The sequence below is a fragment of the Leptinotarsa decemlineata genome, unplaced genomic scaffold (genome assembly GCF_025532065.1).
Source record: "Leptinotarsa decemlineata unplaced genomic scaffold, Ldec_3_MD MMD2_tig00026328_RagTag_RagTag, whole genome shotgun sequence".
Taxonomy (NCBI): domain Eukaryota; kingdom Metazoa; phylum Arthropoda; class Insecta; order Coleoptera; family Chrysomelidae; genus Leptinotarsa; species Leptinotarsa decemlineata.
The window spans coordinates 571,554-590,236 of record NW_027412688.1 but is presented as its reverse complement, the minus strand read 5'-3'; the positions used below and the strand labels follow the sequence as shown (position 1 = coordinate 590,236).

Here is an 18,683-nt window from a genome sequence, read left to right as displayed (position 1 = left end):
TTTGAGTTTTTTTATTTCATCCTTACAACCTACCTTGTATTCTCTGCCTATAATTCACTAATAGACAGGTATTTATTCGTGCTTCTAATCGTAAAGATTTTACACACGTCAAGAATGTGGTTATAAAGTAAAATTCATTTACAGGAACATACAAATTACAACTGAAATAAATCAAACAAGACAATAGTACAGAAACAAATTATGGTCGCATAATCGAAATGAACATAATCAAATTCCGTTCAGATCGGCATTGAAAATGTTGATGGAGTAACTTTCCTGTATAGAGGCCTTTCAAGTATTACTAAGCATATTTATTACAATTATTTACCCCACCCCCTTGTCAGCAAAATTAAGCACCGCTCTTACCCACCGTGCTTACATAAACATTGTTATATAAATTTCTCAAACAATGTATGGTTGCATTATGTGTAAAAAAGTTAATAACTATTACTGACCTAATTACCATCCAGACCCCCTGCCTTGTCCCCATAGTATACGAGGTGTGTTGGAAAAGTAAGGTGAATTTTCATTTTACTCAAAAAACATTTTTTTCATCAAATTTCTATTTTGTCCCCTACACAGTAGTCCCTCTCCGATATACACTTGTGCCCGCGTTTATTACAACCCTCGAAGCAGTTCCGATATGTATGATTCTCCGTAACAGCTGTAACGGGTAATGTTCCTCCTGACGAGAATCAAGTAGTTTTCATAAAAGAGCTCTAAAACAAAGCATTTTAAACTTATCATTTCAACCTTTTTCTTTAAAAAATTATTTAAATACTTAAAAAAGAGGAATGAAATGATGCATTCAACATTTAAAGGGATTCGTTTCTATTTCACCATTTCCCAACATCGGTTATAGCTAATAAAGGACAATGAATCTGTTACCTGTATGAGACAAAGATGCCATATTTTAGAGGCGTGCTGTTCTGTTTATTTATGTTCCGAGACATTTTGTGCCCCTAACCTATCTTCCTCTATATAAATAAATAACGAAACAACTGTTGTTTATGTGGTTTGTGTAGGTGGTATTGAACATATATTTATATTTTGGCTTAATTGTTAATTTATAACGATACTTTTCCTTTTTTAAAGTAGAATATCTAGGTACGTATACATTATTTCAACTTGATATAGGCGCTGTTGCCAATATGTGAATTAGAAACGAATCCCTTTAAAAACTAAATCCCAACATTTGAAACATCAATTTGAATACTTTTGAAAAACTCATGAAATAAATTCAACTTTATTTTGTTCAAACTTGTATTTTCTGTAATAACCCAAATTGAGGAACATTCCCCACTGTGAAAATATGTTCTAGACGAGTGTACCAACATAAAAAAATGAAAAATCACTAATCAAATGTACATAGTCCGCGAAATTTGAACATTCACTTAAGTATAAGGAATTATATACCTAAGCGCCTTAGATGCCCTCCTTTATAAAAATGGAACAGGTACTTTCATCACGATCGACTAATCTCCGAACCTCGCTACAATAATAAAAAAAGGACAACTTTGTAGTACTTTCAAAAAAATATTTTGTTTTCAAACGAATCAAAACCGGCATCGCCTTTGGGAGCGAAGCGACACTACGCCAATGCAAACTTCAGTTGACATTTTAAGGCGATTTTCATGTTGAAGAAAGTTATTGTGTAGGAACTGTAGGGGACATAACCACTGCAATGCATTTCGATATTGTTTTTTCAGATAAATGCTCTCAAAAACTTTGATCAAAACAAGGCAGGCGATAAAATTTCTAATTTGAAATATTCATCATAACTTTTTATTATAGTTCTAGTATTTTCCATAGGGGTCGCATAATTATAATGAAATTTCTTCAGCCGATATTGTGGCTAAATATTCTCTTTGTTGATATTGGGAAGTTCAGATACGACGTATTTGAACTAAGCCACACGGTAAAACAAAGTCCTGTCAGCTGTTATCATATACCTATCGTTGTGGTTTCTTGTGCTTCCATTTAGTGAAAGTAATGTATTTTTCCAAATCATCAATTTCTAATGTCTATAATAATCTCGTCAAACACTACTTCTACAAATTCACAATTAAATAAACATAACTTATGTTCGATATTCAGTTATTCCGATCAGCTGTTTATCGTTTGAGCATCGTCATCATCGGTAAGAATTCTTCATAATTGTAACAATAGAGGACACTCGGAAGACAGCGTCCTTAATCTAAGTGATCCAACTTCGATGACTCCTACTATTTTGTGAGGACACTGAGTACAAAACAAGGTGTCGATACCGAAGGGCTAGGTCAGGTTCAGAGCAGCAAATTATTTGTGTGAAAATATCCGAATTCCGACACAGAACTTCCAACTGTTCTGTGACCCAGAACAGTAAATTATTCTTTTTGTGACCACAATCACAGCTTCAAAACGAGTTGTTTGTCTGTTTCAACCAATGAAAAGTCGTACTGAAAAGATGACAGCGTGACTGCGCAAGAAAATCGCTTAACTTTCTCCTTACTTGAGAGTGGCAATTCTGATTGTTTACTCTTCTCTTTATGTTATTGTGTCAAGTGTCAACTCTCAAAAGAAATAAATTTTATATTAGCAGTGCCATTAATTGTTTGTTATTGGTTATTTCATTATTTTGTACTAAAAATACCGTTTGTGAACTCGAAACTAATTCAACAATGCAAATTGATTGCACATATTGAAAAATTTTCAGATTCCAGATCTTAGGCAATTACATAAATACCAAGATGAGTGGATCGCCTTTATTGTATCTTCCAGATGTAGCCCTGGAAAAAATATTTTCGTTTTTATCCTACGACGAACTAGCAAAAAACAGAATTGTATGTATTCTTTGAGTTTCATATAATAATAGATATGGTAATTTTACACTTCAATTAATTGTGTATTATATTTATTTTGGTATTTTTGACGTGTGACGTTCGATAAATTAAAAGCGGGAATTTATGTTTGGTGATTTGGTTCTGCCGTGAATTTTCTTAGAATTCATCAATCGTAAAAATGGCAGTGGTCGAAGAAGATGAAAGTATGCTAGATGCGTTATTATCAGCAGCTTCGGACGAATTGGAATATTCTGGAAAAAATGGCAGATCTCTAAAAGATACCGATTTATTTCAAAGTGAAGACAGTGTGCCACAAGTTGCAGAAGACCCAATCAAAAGTGTCGTTCGAAGCGGAGATACGGATTCTTCTGAAGATGAAAGCAATAGAAATTGGGAAAGTAGCAAATACAACCAGTGTGGAAAAGTCGTGAAAGATATTTTGGGTACTTCGCCTGTTGCAGGGAGTAGCACAAAACAAAGACTATCGCTCTGGAAAAAAAAATCTGCTCTGTCCCAACCGGTACAACCACCTTCAAAGGTCAAGGCACAAACTTTAGAAAAACAAGACGTTTATTCCGATCCCATTTTTGGCATGCGAATAATAAATCCCATGATTTCGTCAGCGGTTCTACAAGAACGAATGCTCGGACGTGAGGCAGTGTTTTTATCTAGAATTAGCTACCATTTGCAGTTCAAAAAACAAGACAGTGATTGGGTAATAGCCGGGGTTATAGTCAATAAGAGTACCGTCAAGACTTCCCAGAAAGGAAATCAATACAGCATTTGGACTTTAAGTGATCTAAGGGAAGACATAAAAACTGTTGCTGTGTTTTTATTTAGTAGTGCTCACAGCCAGTTGTGGAAAACCAGTGTCGGGACTGTTGTTGGTTTACTGAATCCCAATGTTTTGGACAAGCGGGACGGATCTAAGGACGAGGTAAGTCATTATAATTTATCTCTGTATATGTTTCAGGTGTTCGACCTTAATGTTATTTGTAATTATAAAATTGTTTTTCAACCCACCGTAATTATTGTATCATAATGGTCAAATAAATTATAATTACTATTTAAAACCTATTGTAATCAATTTAAATTTTTGAATTGATATATTAAGACAATGCGAAAAACTGGACTTTCAAAACAGGTTTGAATCCCTAGCATTGTGTGAACTATCTTATGGAATACTTACATTGATAATAACAATGAAACCGAAAATAATATGAAATCCAATTTTTTGTTTCAGGCAAGTCTCAGCATAGACAACCCACAAAAAGTAATGATCATGGGTCAGTCCAAAGACTTTGGGACATGCAAAAGCATAAAGAAAAATGGAGAAAAATGCACTGCTATAGTGAACAAAAATCGATGCGAGTTCTGTGTGTTCCACATTAAACAAGAGTACCAAAAATGTAGCAAGAGATCAGAGTTGCAAGCTAACTTTTCAGGCAGAGGTTTAACGGCTCTCAGGAACAAAGTGTTGGGAAAAAACGAAGTATTTTATGCTGGAAAATCTTACATGGCCATACCATCTAAAAAAAGTGCCAAACTGGAACTGAAGGATACAAACCGTCTTCAGAGTTTGAATTCTAGATTCGACGGAACAAATACAAACTCAAACAATGTCCTCAAAGCTAAAACTAACTCGACGACGAAAAAAAAACAAAGCGCCGCTAGATTGGACGTGTCGCAGGCACAAAGGATGAGAGATCTTGAGTTGTTGAAAAAGTTGGGAGGGTCAAACAACTTGGAAACAAAAAATAACTTTTCAGGGACACGATCTTCGGATATAACATTGGAAGAGTCCAAAAGCATTGCTCTAAACGTGATCAACAAGCTCAAAGCTAAAAAACAGACCAATGGAGTGAGCCAGGCTGACAAAACGGAAGTCACTGATGACAAAATTTCACCATCTGAATCCCAGATAGCTGTTGAAAAGCAAAATGGAAACTTGCTTGGTAATGTTCAACCGGAAGTCAACCAAAAAGAAAACAGGAGCAAAAGTGTTGATTTGAAAGTCATTACAAAAGCGGAAGAAAAATCCACTCCAAAGAAAATGAACAGCAAGTCCGAAACCGGCACAAACTTGAGTGCAAAAGAACGACCACCTTTCTTTCAAAGTCCTTCGGCTATTGGCCTAGGATTTCCAAAGCTATCCAGTCCAGGTTCGGGGAGCTTCATAGACCTCAACAAGCCAGTCACATCCAGACACGCCGACAGGGCCAAGCTGAATGCCATCAGATTGATCCAGGAAAAGGGCCCCCTGAAGAAAGCCAACCCAAACAATCTGAAAGGTTCTGGCAAAAAAAGGTTTTTAGAAGAAAACTTGGAAGTTAACAGTCCGGCAAAGAAAAGCAAACTAGCTGAGAGTGACTTAATATCCCAGCGCTTCAAGAAAATGATGGCAGCCACATCAAGCCACATGGATCTCCTGGAGGCCAGAGACGAAGAGGAGAAGGAAAAATACTTTGACAAGCTCGAAGCCAAAGAAAGAATGGAAGAGAAAATGACTAGCACTTTCAAGATCGCATGTAAAGCGGTGAGGTGTCTCGTGTGCAAGTACACGAGCTTCTCAGCTGCGGATCAGTGCAAGTCTGAGAGGCACCCGCTGAAGGTTTTCGATGCGTTGAAAAGGTTTTTCAAGTGCGGGCATTGCGGTAACAGGATCGTGTGTCTGGAAGTCATACCGACAGAAGCGTGCAAGAACTGCGGCAGCGGGAAGTGGGAGAGGACTGGCATGATGAAGGAGAAAGTTGTGACTGCTGCGCATTCCCTGTCAATAAGAGGAGGGGAACAGAAGTTTATGAATTCTGTGACGACAGACGCGAATATCAATCTTTTAGTTCCTGATTCGAGTTGAAGAAGGTTCTAGAGCAGCAATAATTTTATGAAATGTGATATATTTAAGATTGTTTTACTGATTCAAGTCACTACTGAAATATATGAATAATTTTAGTAAAAATTTTCAGTGAATTATTGTGAAGATTAATTTTTTGAATAATTTTTGTTTAATTTTATTATGATTTTCATTGAGTAAATTGACACTACCACTTTCTTTTAGTAATATAACAGATATTTTTTCGAAAAAATGTATGGGAAGCTAATTATATAATTGAAAGGGGGTATATTTTAATGAGAGATTCATTTTTGGGAAAAAAAGGACTCGGCAATTGATTCCCAAATAGTTATTTTATTTATTTTATTTGTATATATCATGCCAGAAATCATCCATACAATTTTTAAATCGTGAAACAGATGAATGGTTATCAGAATTTTCATTATCTAAAAATTAATACAATAATATAATAAACAACATATACAATGCACATTAAAAAAGTTATATAGTGAATAAAATGAAAAGTGAATGAAAACAAACATGTCAGGTGTGAGCAAAGAAGTAGAAATTACATGTTATATACAGAAATTTTCCTGTTGAGTTAGACAGATGTCGCAGTTACATGTTGCATGAACATTTAAATAAAAATTAAGTGTTATAAGTCAGTTAGAAATTCCTCAACACTGTAGTACGTTTTCATAAAAAGGAGTTCTTTAATTTCTTGTTTGAATGTACCAGATTTTTTGCATTCCTTAATCGAATTAGGTAGCTTATTAAAAAGTTTACATCCATTGTAATAAATACCTTTCTGGTATAGACTTGTGAAATGCTTTGGTGGAACTAATAACTGTTTATTACGAGTTTCGTAAATGTACCTATTTAATTTTCTCTGATTCAAAAAACTTCTTATTTTTGAAAACAAAACAGCAAACTTTATAGATCATTTGATCGACCACTGCGACTGCTGAAGGAGCAGACTCACCTAGAGTAAAGTCCACATAACGATGACCAATTTTCTCCATTTTGACAAATTCACCGAAAACCTTCGCTAGTGATGGCAGTCAAACAAATACTGAACAACGCAGCATCTTCAAACTTGAAACATATGCTTTATGGATTGTATACTTTCTAATACGGTGATATTTTTCAAACATCCACCGCCATCTATAGGTCTGGCCCGGTACTTCTGAGATTACCCTCGTATTTCTTTTTAGTAAATTATGTGCTTTATGGCTTTACATCGTTTTCAGGTGTGTACAAGGTTCAATCAAGTCTGCGGGAACTTGTTGTCAAGGGGTTTTATTCAGCTGGACAAGAGACATTCAGCTATATTCAAAAAGCTCAAATCGATGTTGCCACGGAGGGAATCTGAGAGAAGAGCTCATCCCCTCTCAAGACATTGTGACATCCTTCAAGCGGTTGAAACCAGGATCAGCATGTTGAATATGACTTACATCAAATTCATTGAAATGAATGTGCTTTGTTTTATTCCAGGAAAGGTGAGTCGAAGCAGTCTATCAGTGGACAAGAAACTGTCATATTTCAGAATTTGTTTTCTATAGAAACATCATTCAGTAAACAGTAAAAACACCTTAAAACGTCTGGCAATGAAACTAAATGCAAGTAGAATATACGAGGTCCGTTCAAAAAATAAAGTTGATGTTCAAATTTCGCGGGCTACTTACTTCGATTAGCGATTTTTTTGGGTTGGTACACACGACTCGAACATATGTTAACAGTTCCTGCGACTTTTTCGTTCCAAAATCGCCGAATTTTGTCCAAAAAAATCGTTGTATGAGCGTCGTTCAGGAACTTGTTGAATGACGTCAACGGCGATCCTGATTTACTTAAAAGGGTAATAACTGGGGACGAATCATGGGTATATGGTTATGACATTGAAATCAAAGTCCAATCGTCCCAATGTTGGAGTTAGCAGATCTGTCTAAATTGATCAGCGGAGTGGAAATGAAATACAGCAGTGAAATTCTTACTTGCAAACTTATTAAAAAAAAAACGTTTGATGTTATAGGACATACATTGTTGCATTTTATAAATACATCTTTGAGTACTTGTGCCAATTCAGAAAGTCCCTAACACAAATAAATCCTGGGAATTTAGACCAATCAACACTTTGCCTTGTATTGAAAAAATATTAGAACTCGCAGTTTATAATCAACTCATTGAATATCTAGAAAATAATGATATTTTACTGAAATATCAGTCAGGTTTCAGAAAACACCATTCATGTGAGTCTGCATTACAAGTCACAATATCGAAATGGAAAGAATCAATAGATAAGGGACATTATAATATAGCCGCATTTTTAGATCTTAAAAGAGATTTTGAGACAATTGATCGCCACATATTAATAAATAAACTGCAAAGTATTGGTATCATGGAAACTGTTTTGTTATGGCTGACTGATTATTGATCACAACGCAAACAGGTAACCAAAATAAAGGATTCAGTGTCATCATCTCGCGATGTCATTTTCGGGGTACCTCAGGGGAGTGTTTTGCGACCTATATTATTTTTAATCTACCTGAATGATATAGATACCATCCATGGTTGTGATTTCATGAACCTTTTCGTAGACGACACTTTGTTATCAATTTCAGGGGATAATATAGAAACAGTAGCTAACCAAATGAATAATGAACAAAGAAATGTTTTCAAGTACATGAATCGCAATAAATTAAAACTCAACACCTCCAAAACAAAACGTATGATCTTATCAACTGGTTATAAGCTATCACTCATCAACAATATCAACATAAGATTTATTAATAAAGACACATATTGACAGATTTGGGTCACCCCAAGTTCATTACACTACTAGACAAGACAATAATATTAAACTTCCGAGACCGACTTCCACTTTATTTAAAGATTCATTCATTTACAATGGATGCAAAATATTCAATCATTTACCTGATGAAATTAAAGACATTATACCTCTTAAGCAGTTCAGAAAAGCTGTAAAAAATATTTTGGTTGTTAGACCGTATTACCACCTTGAGGAATATTTCAGTGACACGCTATCATAGTTGTATTATTCATACATATATATATATATATATATATTTTCTCTCTTGTAAAAATTGACTCAGGCTTAGGACTTTATTGTGTTTAATGTATGTACTATGCATGTGTGTGTCTGTTGGTGTGTGTGTACACACACCTTGTACTGATTTTAATATTTTATATGTATTATTTTGTACTATTTTTAAGCTTTGTAACCATGATTTATCATGTATACAATAAAGCATATCCTCTCTCTCTCTCTCTCTCTCAAATTGCAAGTGATGTAATAGAGTTTGTAAGTGAATTCAAATACTTAGGTTTCATGGTGGATAATCGTTTATCTCTTCATGCTCATTTTGATTATATATGTAGAAAAATTACTAAAAAAATATATTTTTTCTCAAGAATTTCATCTCAGCTTTCGATGTACTCAAAAATTACATTATATAATTGTATAATCCAACCTCATTTTGATTATTGTGCTAGTCTGTTATACTCATTTGACCAAAATAAGGTATCGGCTTTACAAAAGTTACCGAATCGTAGAATGAGGATTATTTTACAAGTGAATAGGTATTCTATTCGACTGCGTAAATCACAAAATTCTCTTGAATAAATTGGAAATGTATGGTTTCAGAGATGTAGCGTTGAAATGGTTTCATTCTTATTTGTCAGATCGCACCCAGTCTGTATTAGTTAATAATAAGAGATCTGAACCTCTGTTGGTATCTTGTGGGGTTCCGCAAGGTTCAGTACTAGGTCCACTACTGTTCCTGCTCTTCATAAATGACCTATCTCTCATCAATACGAAAGGAAAAATAACTCTATTTGCTGATGACACTACTATTGTTTGGCACTCAAAAGACAATACTGAACTATATAATAATATATCGGTTGATCTAGACATCGTTAAAAAGTAGTGTGATGCTAACAGACTGGCATTCAATACCACAAAAACCTGCATACTAACCTTTAAATGTATATTAAATGAAATTTTTCTAGGAAATACTTTAATTAGCTCCGTCTCATCAAGTAAATTCTTGGGTTTGCATGTAGATAATAATCTATCCTTTGATATCCACATCTCTAATCTATGTAATAGGATGGCTTCGGGATGCTATGTTTTAAGGGTTATTACCAGAGAACTCAACTTGCAAGCTGCAAAAACAGTCTATTTTGCGGTAATAGAATCCCGTCTAAGATATGGAATTTGCTTCTGGGGTAATGCTTCTCAGTTCTTGTTACAGTCTGTGTTTATCTTACAAAAGAGAGCGGTTAGATATATTTGTAAGGTAAAACCGAGAGATTGCTGTAAACCCCTGTTTATTGATCAAAAAATCTTGACTCTGACATGCATTTTTATCCTTGAAAGTGTGTGTATGATACACAAAAAATTTAATACTATCAGTGATTCAACAAACTCTTATAATACCAGGCATAATAGCCACTTAATAGCACTACCCATTCCTAAAAGCGCATTAATAAAAAAATGCATAATATACAATGCAAGGAAAATGTTCAATCATTTGCCAGTATATCTTCGCTCCTTTCTTCATATAAAAATTTTCGAAGTGCTGTAAAATGTGTTTTGCTAAATAAAGCTTTTTATACTTTAGATGAATATTATAATGAAGATTTTGACTAACATTGCAATCACTTGTATACGCACTTTATATTATTTTACTTGGTTTTATTATTTTAAGGTGTTTATTTAATTTTGAATTGATCCCTTTGTGTTACATATGTATATGTGTGTGTGTGTATATATAGATATATGTGTACATACATAAATGTATTTCTAAACTTTGTTAACAAGAATTCTGTTCTTTGGACAATAAAGTTCTTTTTCTCTCTCTCTCTCTTTCTCTCTAGTATATAAAACATGTTAAGTACATTGCAGTGGCTGTCTGTTTCCCAGAGACTGTAAGAGTTAGCAATGATATTCATTTTCAAAGTAATACATAACTTGCTTCCAACTTATTTTGATGAATTCTGTATATATAAATCTCAAATCTATAACCACTTAACAAGAGTGAGTAGCTCCCAAAAATTCCACCTTCCTCGAACTAATTTGACTAGTACGATGGAGTCTTCATTTTATAAAGGTAGAATGAGTTTAACAAACTCCCACTTTCGTTGAAAGATTCAATAAATGTTTTCCAATTCAAAAAAAAATCATGAACTATATAAAATATCATCCTTGATTTTCTTTGTTTTGTTTGGTAATATATTTATTATGTATATTCTCATGTTGAAACCATTCTGGAATCATTGAAAAATGGTTTTTATTTATTAATTTATCATCTTCTATTTCATTTCATCTTCTACTCTCTCTTTTTCATTTGTTTTAATTGACTCTTTAATATTTAATATAATAACATTTTTAGATTTCTTCTTTCTTTCCTCCAGTTCCATAACTATCTCTTCAAAATTGTTGACTTCTTGTTTCTCCTTTTGCTTCAGATCTTCCACTTCTTGCTTCAATGTATTCATCTCCTTTGTGGATATTCCTGAACAGTTAAGGGTAGAATGTGTTGTTACTTGACGACTATCAGAACATACCCCTTCACCAGGAGTAATTTCTAAGTTACACGTATTGCAGACCATTGTAGGGCAGTTGGCTCAGTAGACACTCCCAATTTTTTCTACTACTATACCGGTTTTTATACTTATAGTTTTTGTTGGGTTAATTAGTTTATGTTGTTGTTTAAACACTAATTACATGAGAATTTTCAAATTTGCTTTGAATACGAAAACACTACATATATTCTCCAGGTTTTTCACTTCAGATTGTTTTCATTATGATTTTTATATTGTAACAAAAACATTTTAGAAGATTATCATTATCATCATTATAAGTCCATCTCCATGTATGTTTTGAGTTAGTTGTTCAATTTTTTTGTAGGTACTCGATGAAATTAAAAGCGTATTGAATCTAGTCGAGCGTGATCAGGCACCTCCTCGTACGCATCAACTGCTGCAAGAATTGCGTGACCTCAGCAGTATGGCGATGGAACACTTCGACGAACACATCTTACCGACAGTCAAAGAGCTAGTTGTTTATCGAACAGGTGAATATCTTCTGTGCTTGCGCTTCTCCAATAATAGTAAACCTTATTTCAGTGAAATCTTATGAATGTGTAACGGCGACAAATTCGAAAAAGACGAAGAGTCTGTATGCCCCACACGTGCTCTCAAACGAACTGCATCGAGTCAAGAAGCAGAGCAAGACTCACAAACACCACATTTCGTATTTGACTCAGAGCACGCAAAAGTTGTGCGAAAAGGTGAGGTACTGCCCATTTTTGTGTCGTTCCTTAAATGAGTTGTGTGTTGTGAAGAGGCAAGGATCTGGAACATTTGAACATTAGCTATAGAACTATAACATTCCATTTTTCCACTTTTGTTTTTATATTGTTTGTGACACGATCTGAACACTAAAAACCCCTTTTTTCCAATTTTGAATTGTAGATTGTAACATACCAATTGTTTGAAAATTCCTATTTTCACAGATCTAGGATTCCTCGTGAGTAGTCTGCAGTCTATTTGAAGTCCACATTGTTTATTTCGATTATTTTCATTCACGTTACAGTTGGGTATACAAATAGTCGTCAACTAGTTCTCTACTTCTTTTGTTCAGTCAAAGTTGTTTTTCATAGTAGAGTGAGAAGTGAGGTACAGACAGAGATATCTACTTTCAGTAATGTCATACTTAGAATCGGTGTGTATGCCTCAAGGGATTGATGGAACAGCTGGTATCATTGCCTGAACTTTCAACCGATACCGATTCTATGTGTAAAAGAAGAAATTTTGAAGGGGTCTATTCTGAGCCCGGCTTCATATAGAAACCATTAATAGCATAAAAACAGGAATAAATTGGACACAACAAGGAGATCGTCTTTGACGTGTCTGGTTGCACTGTAAATCATAGGTCTGAGCAGCAGTCGCTGCTATTTTCTGTGATCTATCGAAAGCTTTCGACTGTGTCAACCATGAGATCCTTCTTAATAAGTTGCAACAGTATGGCTTCAGAGGCAACACTCTCCACTGGTTTCATTCGTACTTATCAGGTCGCAAACAGGTAGTTAAAACAACCGAGTGTTCCTCTGCTCAAACTATCAAATGTGGTGTACCACAAGGATCGATCCTTGGCCCAATTTTGTTTCTTATCTACATAAATGACTTAGCTTCTATAGATATAACGGCCACAATTACTCTCTTTGCTGATGACACCACTTTATTATGGCACAACAAGGACATTCCTACCCTTCAAGATGCCATCTCAGCTGACATCAACAAAATCAAAGAACGGAGCAACTGCAATAAGTTATCATTTAATATCAATAAAACTAGCATACTTACTTTCCACTGCAACTTACCTGAGATCTGCCTTGGTGACAAAATCTTAGACAGGGTACATAACTATAAATTTCTAGGGTTGAACATTGATGATAAACTGAAATTTAAAAATCACACAATAAACCTAAGCAAGAAGCTTGCCTCAGGTTGCTATGCACTAAGAATGATTTCTAGAGAACTAGGCTACTCCCATTCAAGAACAGCTTATTTCGCTCTAATAGATCCCCATATTAAATATGGAATTGCCTTCTGGGGAGTCTGTTCTAGAGATTTATTTCAAATGATTTTTGTGCTCCAAAAAAGGGCTGTCCGATATATGTGCAAAGCAGCTCCCAGGGATCCATGCAAGCCTCCTTTCATAGCTCACGGTATTTTAACAGTAGCTGCCCTGTTTATCTTGGAATCAATTTGCTTGATAAAAAAATATTCTTGTGCATCTCCCCCTTCCTCATATAATACTTGTAGCCACAATAGTAACATAGATCTGCCTATTCCTGCGAGCTCCCTTGTTAGGGATTCAATTATATTCAACGGGATCAAACTGTTTAACCACTTCCCAGCCCGAATTAAAGAAATTATAGTGCTTAACGAATTTAAAAAAGCAGGTAAAATGCTACTTGTTGATAGGGCCTATTATTCAGTTCAGGAGTATCTTGACGATTCACTTAAATCTTAACTTTTATTTCTATGTCCTGTTATTTCCAGCTGTATATCTCAGTGTATTTCACATTTTTAGGTTATGTTTATTGTATTTTGTTTAAATTGTGTATGTTTTTTTATGTAGATTTTTGTATCTTACATATTATTTATGACTTTGTCTACAAGATGTAGTTCTTTGGGCAATAAAGTATATTTGATTGATTGATTGATTGTCCGAAGATTTGCATCTTATTGACGAAGTCCAAGAAATACAATGTTGATATAAAAAAAATACTAAAAAAGTATAAATGTAAATATAAAAAAGTTCCAAAAATGAATAAATGTAAATATAAAAAAAAGTTCTAAAAATGTATAGATAAAATACCTCCATGTATAAAGTGATGATAGTACAATAGTAGTAAAAATATTAGTAATATATTATTAAAAGGATTCGCTAAAATACTCTTCCAAACTATAATAGGGTCTATCCACAAATAGGTTCTTCACCGCCTTTTTGAAATGAACGTTGCTTAAATTTGCGGATCTCATTTCTAATGGTGAATGATTGAACAATTTACCACCATTATCGTATATGGAATCCTTGATTAAATTCGAGGTTGGGATGGGAAGTCTAAAGGTATTATTGCTATTGCGAGTAGCATAATGAGTAGAAGCAAAGTTGAACTTCGATTTATGTTTATAAATAAGGCAAACTGTCTCTAAGATAAAAAGTGCGATGACTGTTAACATTTTATTGGCAGTGAACAAATCCCTACACGATTCTCTGGGTTTAACTTTACAGAGACATCTTAGTGCTCCCTTCTGTAATATCAATACAGAAGAGAGGAGGGATGAGTTGCATGCTCCCCAAAAAAGGTATTCCATAACGTAGTTGAGATTCAACAAGTGCATGGTAAACGGTCTTTGCGACATGGAAACCCAACTCGTTTGAAAAACCACTCTAACTGCATAACATCCTGAGGAGATCTTACTCTACAGTTGTTTAAGGTGCTCATCAAATTTCAGCCTATTATCAATGAATACGCCGAGAAACTTTGTGTTTAATTTATTTTGTAATATATTTGTCTATTGAAATGTCATCAAGCGAACATTTGAATGATATTATATTCGTTTTGGATGCATTTAGAGAGAGTAAATTTGCATCGCACCAGCTCTTCACGTTCTTCAAGTCGAATGATATTATTTTATTTAGCTCCATTGAGTTTTTTCTTTCCACAATATTGTAGTATCATCCGCGAATAGACTGAAACTACCAGATATGTTAATCATAGATATGTCATTCATATATAACAGAAACAGAATAGGGCCTAACACAGAACCCTGTGGTACATCAGATTCAATGGCCCTGTTCTCCGAGAGTTCCGTCGTCTTCACCATTTGATTCCGACCTGAAAGGTACGATTCGAACCAAGTGTTCGTTACACCTCTACATCCATATTTATGAAGTTTTTTTAATAAAATTTTATGATTGGCGCAATCAAACGCCTTTGAAATATCGCAAAAAATTGCAGCGGCTATTTCACCAGCATTCAATTCAGAGTAAATTTCATATAAAAAAGAGAAGATAGCATCATTTGTATCTTTTTCCTCTTGAAACCCAGGTTTTTGCTTATAATACAGTGCAATTTTAAGAATTCATCTAAACGTACTTTGACGAATTTCTCAATAATTTTTGCTAAAGTCGGTATTAAGGAAATAGGACGCAGATTGGAGGGATTATCTAAATCACCACCTTTATGTAGTGAAGTAACAACGGAAGTCTTCAGGGAAGAAGAAAATGAGCCAGTTCTGAATGAGGTAAACCAACAGCCTTGAGTTCTGGACATTGAATTTCCAGAACTCAACTCAGGTTTAGTGCCTTATGAGGGTGGTCCCAGAAATACTCGGCCCAACAAAAATTTTCGAAAAAAATTATTTATTTTTCAACATAATCTTGCATCTCTATATACTTTCTCCAGCGACGTTCGATACCGTTTTTTATTATAAGTACTGTCTTGCTCCTCAAAATAGCCATTAACTGCCAACATCACTTCTTCGTTGAAAACTTTTTGACCGCTGAGCCATTTTTTCAAGTTTGAGAACAGGAAATAATCCGCCGGGCTATATCTTGCGAATAAGGTTTATGAGATAGCAATTCAAACTTCAATTCATTGCGGTCATTGCGACCAAAATCTGTTTTAATTGTTCTTTTGTCTCTGGGTGTGATGGAACTTTGTTACAAATCCATGGTTATAAAAGGACGCAAAAATTATGCCTTGTTCCTTTGAAACTTCGCTAAACACTCAATTGAAACATCTTCACGACACTGTTTTTGTTCGAGTGTGAGCAAACGCGGCACCCTATTTAAATTCTCAAGTTAACCGTATTCCTTGTTTTATTGGTATTCTTGGAGTGTCTCCAATACCAGTGTAACTAATTTGGTTTACAGTGACAAGTATTGAAAAGAAGTAGAGTATTTCTGTAGATGGCGTCAGAATGAGAGTACTTATTTATAATTGTATTTCTATTGAAAAATCAAGAAACGACCTGCGACCTTGCAAGAGCTAGTCATTCCAACTGGGCACATGTACCGCTTTCTTGCTCTAGTCTAGATCAAGAAACGAGTAAGGAAACGATACAGAACAAAGCATCTCGAAGGGTTCACCTTGAGTTTAAAAAATTATTTGGAAGAAACTGTTTTTTTTATCAGAATATTTGCTTTTAAGACTGATACACTCGTGGGCTGTGAATTCGATTTTCTAAACGGATATCTGTGAAAATATTGATCCGCTCATTTCCTTGAGGACACAAATTAATGTTCCTCGCGTATTTCAAGATTGCATACATTTTAACCTGGAAAAGTGGTGTGTACTGACCGAGTGGGCTAACTGAAATTAAGATTCTCCCCACTCAGTAAATTCCAGCTCTCATTCCATATTCTGTTTTCGAGTATATGGGTTTTTTTTGTTTTAAAGTTTAATGTTTTGAGAAATTTGATACCAAATTCCACGAACCTCTTTTTGAGGTCAGTCAAATTTTGTGAAATCCATCTGATCTTTTCCATAATGAATTATTCATTTACGGGTTCAAAACCCATTTCACTCAATTAGAGTGAACAACAATACAATAATATAAATGAATAGATCGTACCGTCAAAAAACATATATATAATCTATTCTTTGTGTTTCAGCTGGGAAAACTAAATACACGCCTGAAAGGGCAATCTCAGAAGATTCGAGAACAGGAGAAGAAGATTCAAGAACAAAACACCAAAATCCAGGAACAAGAAGCCACTCTGGCCGATATAAAGAAGCACATGGACGATTGGGATCAGAAATACAAGGACCTCACCACGGAACTCGTTCGCGCTAGAGATGACATCCTGTCCGCTACTTCTCATAGATTGAATCCGGACGCTCAGACACCTCCTTCTCCGCCCAAGTTGTACAAAACTAATATCAAGCCCAGAGTGACCCACATTCTACCAAAGAGTTACTTGGGTTTACAGATGGATTTGGACAGAAAAAGAAAGTCGAACTTGCTGCCCGAGATTCCTCTCAAGCGAAACAAAGCAGCCGAAGATAACGAGAAAGATGATCTCAATTTGAACTTGAAGGATCTCACAGAGTTCAAAGACGAGAGTACTGAGGAGGTAGAGAGTAAGAACCCTGAGATTTCATCGATATTATCGAGGAGCAGCATTGAATTGTTAGTCAGTAATACACTGGACAATTTTTTGAAGAGTCCCCTCGCTAGCATCAATTCTCGCAAAAGAAAAATGGCTGAGGATATAGATTTGAAGTAGAGCGGTTAGTCCTGGTGAATAGAGATTTAATTCCTGTTCTCATATTAATTGATATTTTAGTTGCCAATAATAGTCGAAATGACGATTTTGGGTTTTTAACGTTATTCTAGGATATTGCTGGATATTTTGATTGCAGTTCTTAATGGAGAAATGTTCGTTTGATTTATATAAAGTTTATTACCATAGTGAAATGTCGTTTATAATAAAAAACTAATATTTTTTTGTATTATTTGTCCCATAGGTTCGACAGTAATTGGCCACACTCTACAATTGAACTTGATTTTATACGCAAAAACTCTTAACTGAACTTCAGACTAATGGTCAAATGTACATCGCCTTATTAGCTCACTTTGCACTTCATTTTCCGAACTAGAGTGACTCTCCTACCTTGTGGTAATGCTTATATAACTAGATGGAATTTTCTGAATGATGCCACTGGAACAACTCTCGAACAGATGCGATGCTCAGGAATTTTCGAGAGGTGCAAAGGCAATGAGCGCGACCTTCAACAAGTCCCAGTCAATTGAAGAACAGCGTCGGCCGGCGTGATTTTTTTCTCGGGATAATTCATAATATACTCGGATCGAACTTCCTGCTAAGGAAAATTTTATTCATGATAGACAATTATTATGACAATTTTTTTCTTCTCTTTCACTTTTTCGAAATAATTGCGTTGAATGAATTTTTCCAGTGAATATTTTATATTTTCTTTGGTCTATTAAACTAGGTAAACAATGACCCAAAACTATACATCAATATTTTATTACATTGTAATTTGAAAAACGAACAAACTTCAGTTAGTTTCTTTCCATCTGTGAGAGTTCTAGAGATATTTAAATTTTTTGAGTAATTCAAGGAAAAAAAGCTTTTTCGAAAAAAGATGAGAAACAGTTTCATTATTATCATATCAGTTTCATTATTTCTATTTTCACTTATATTTGAATTATTCAAGTTCCCAGAAAAAGATTTTTAATCATCCCACCATCTCCCGGCTGATACTCACACTAATATAAAACTTGTTAGATTTTCTGTGTAAAATTATAGGTTTCTTTACATTACGGCCGAAACGTTCAACTTTTGCCTACGAGATGGCGAAAGCCATCTCTCGGCCAATAGCCACACTAACTTTGAGCTGTCATTGGTTCTCAATGTAAAATCATAGATACCTTTATACTATGAACGAAATATTCAGCTTCTGTCC

The 18,683-nt window shown here is 34.7% G+C and overlaps 1 protein-coding gene across 2 annotated transcripts; it reads left to right on the top strand.

Annotated features, from left to right (window-relative positions):
* Nucleotides 1-2,829: 2,829 nt before the first annotated feature.
* Nucleotides 2,830-17,701, top strand: LOC111514548 (F-box protein pallbearer). Of its 2 annotated transcripts, XM_074182739.1 has the most exons (5): nt 2,885-3,759; nt 6,906-7,154; nt 11,585-11,750; nt 11,803-11,966; nt 16,868-17,701. In XM_074182739.1, exons 1-5 carry the CDS (start codon nt 3,001-3,003, stop codon nt 17,480-17,482), a joined length of 1,953 nt encoding a protein of 650 aa, XP_074038840.1. In that variant the 5' UTR covers nt 2,885-3,000; the 3' UTR covers nt 17,483-17,701. The 2 variants fall into 2 exon arrangements, with proteins under 2 accessions (XP_074038839.1, XP_074038840.1); XM_074182738.1 differs by lacking the exons at nt 11,585-11,750; nt 11,803-11,966; nt 16,868-17,701 and having other exon boundaries at nt 2,830-3,759; nt 4,066-6,972.
* The last annotated feature ends 982 nt before the right edge of the window (nt 17,702-18,683 follow it).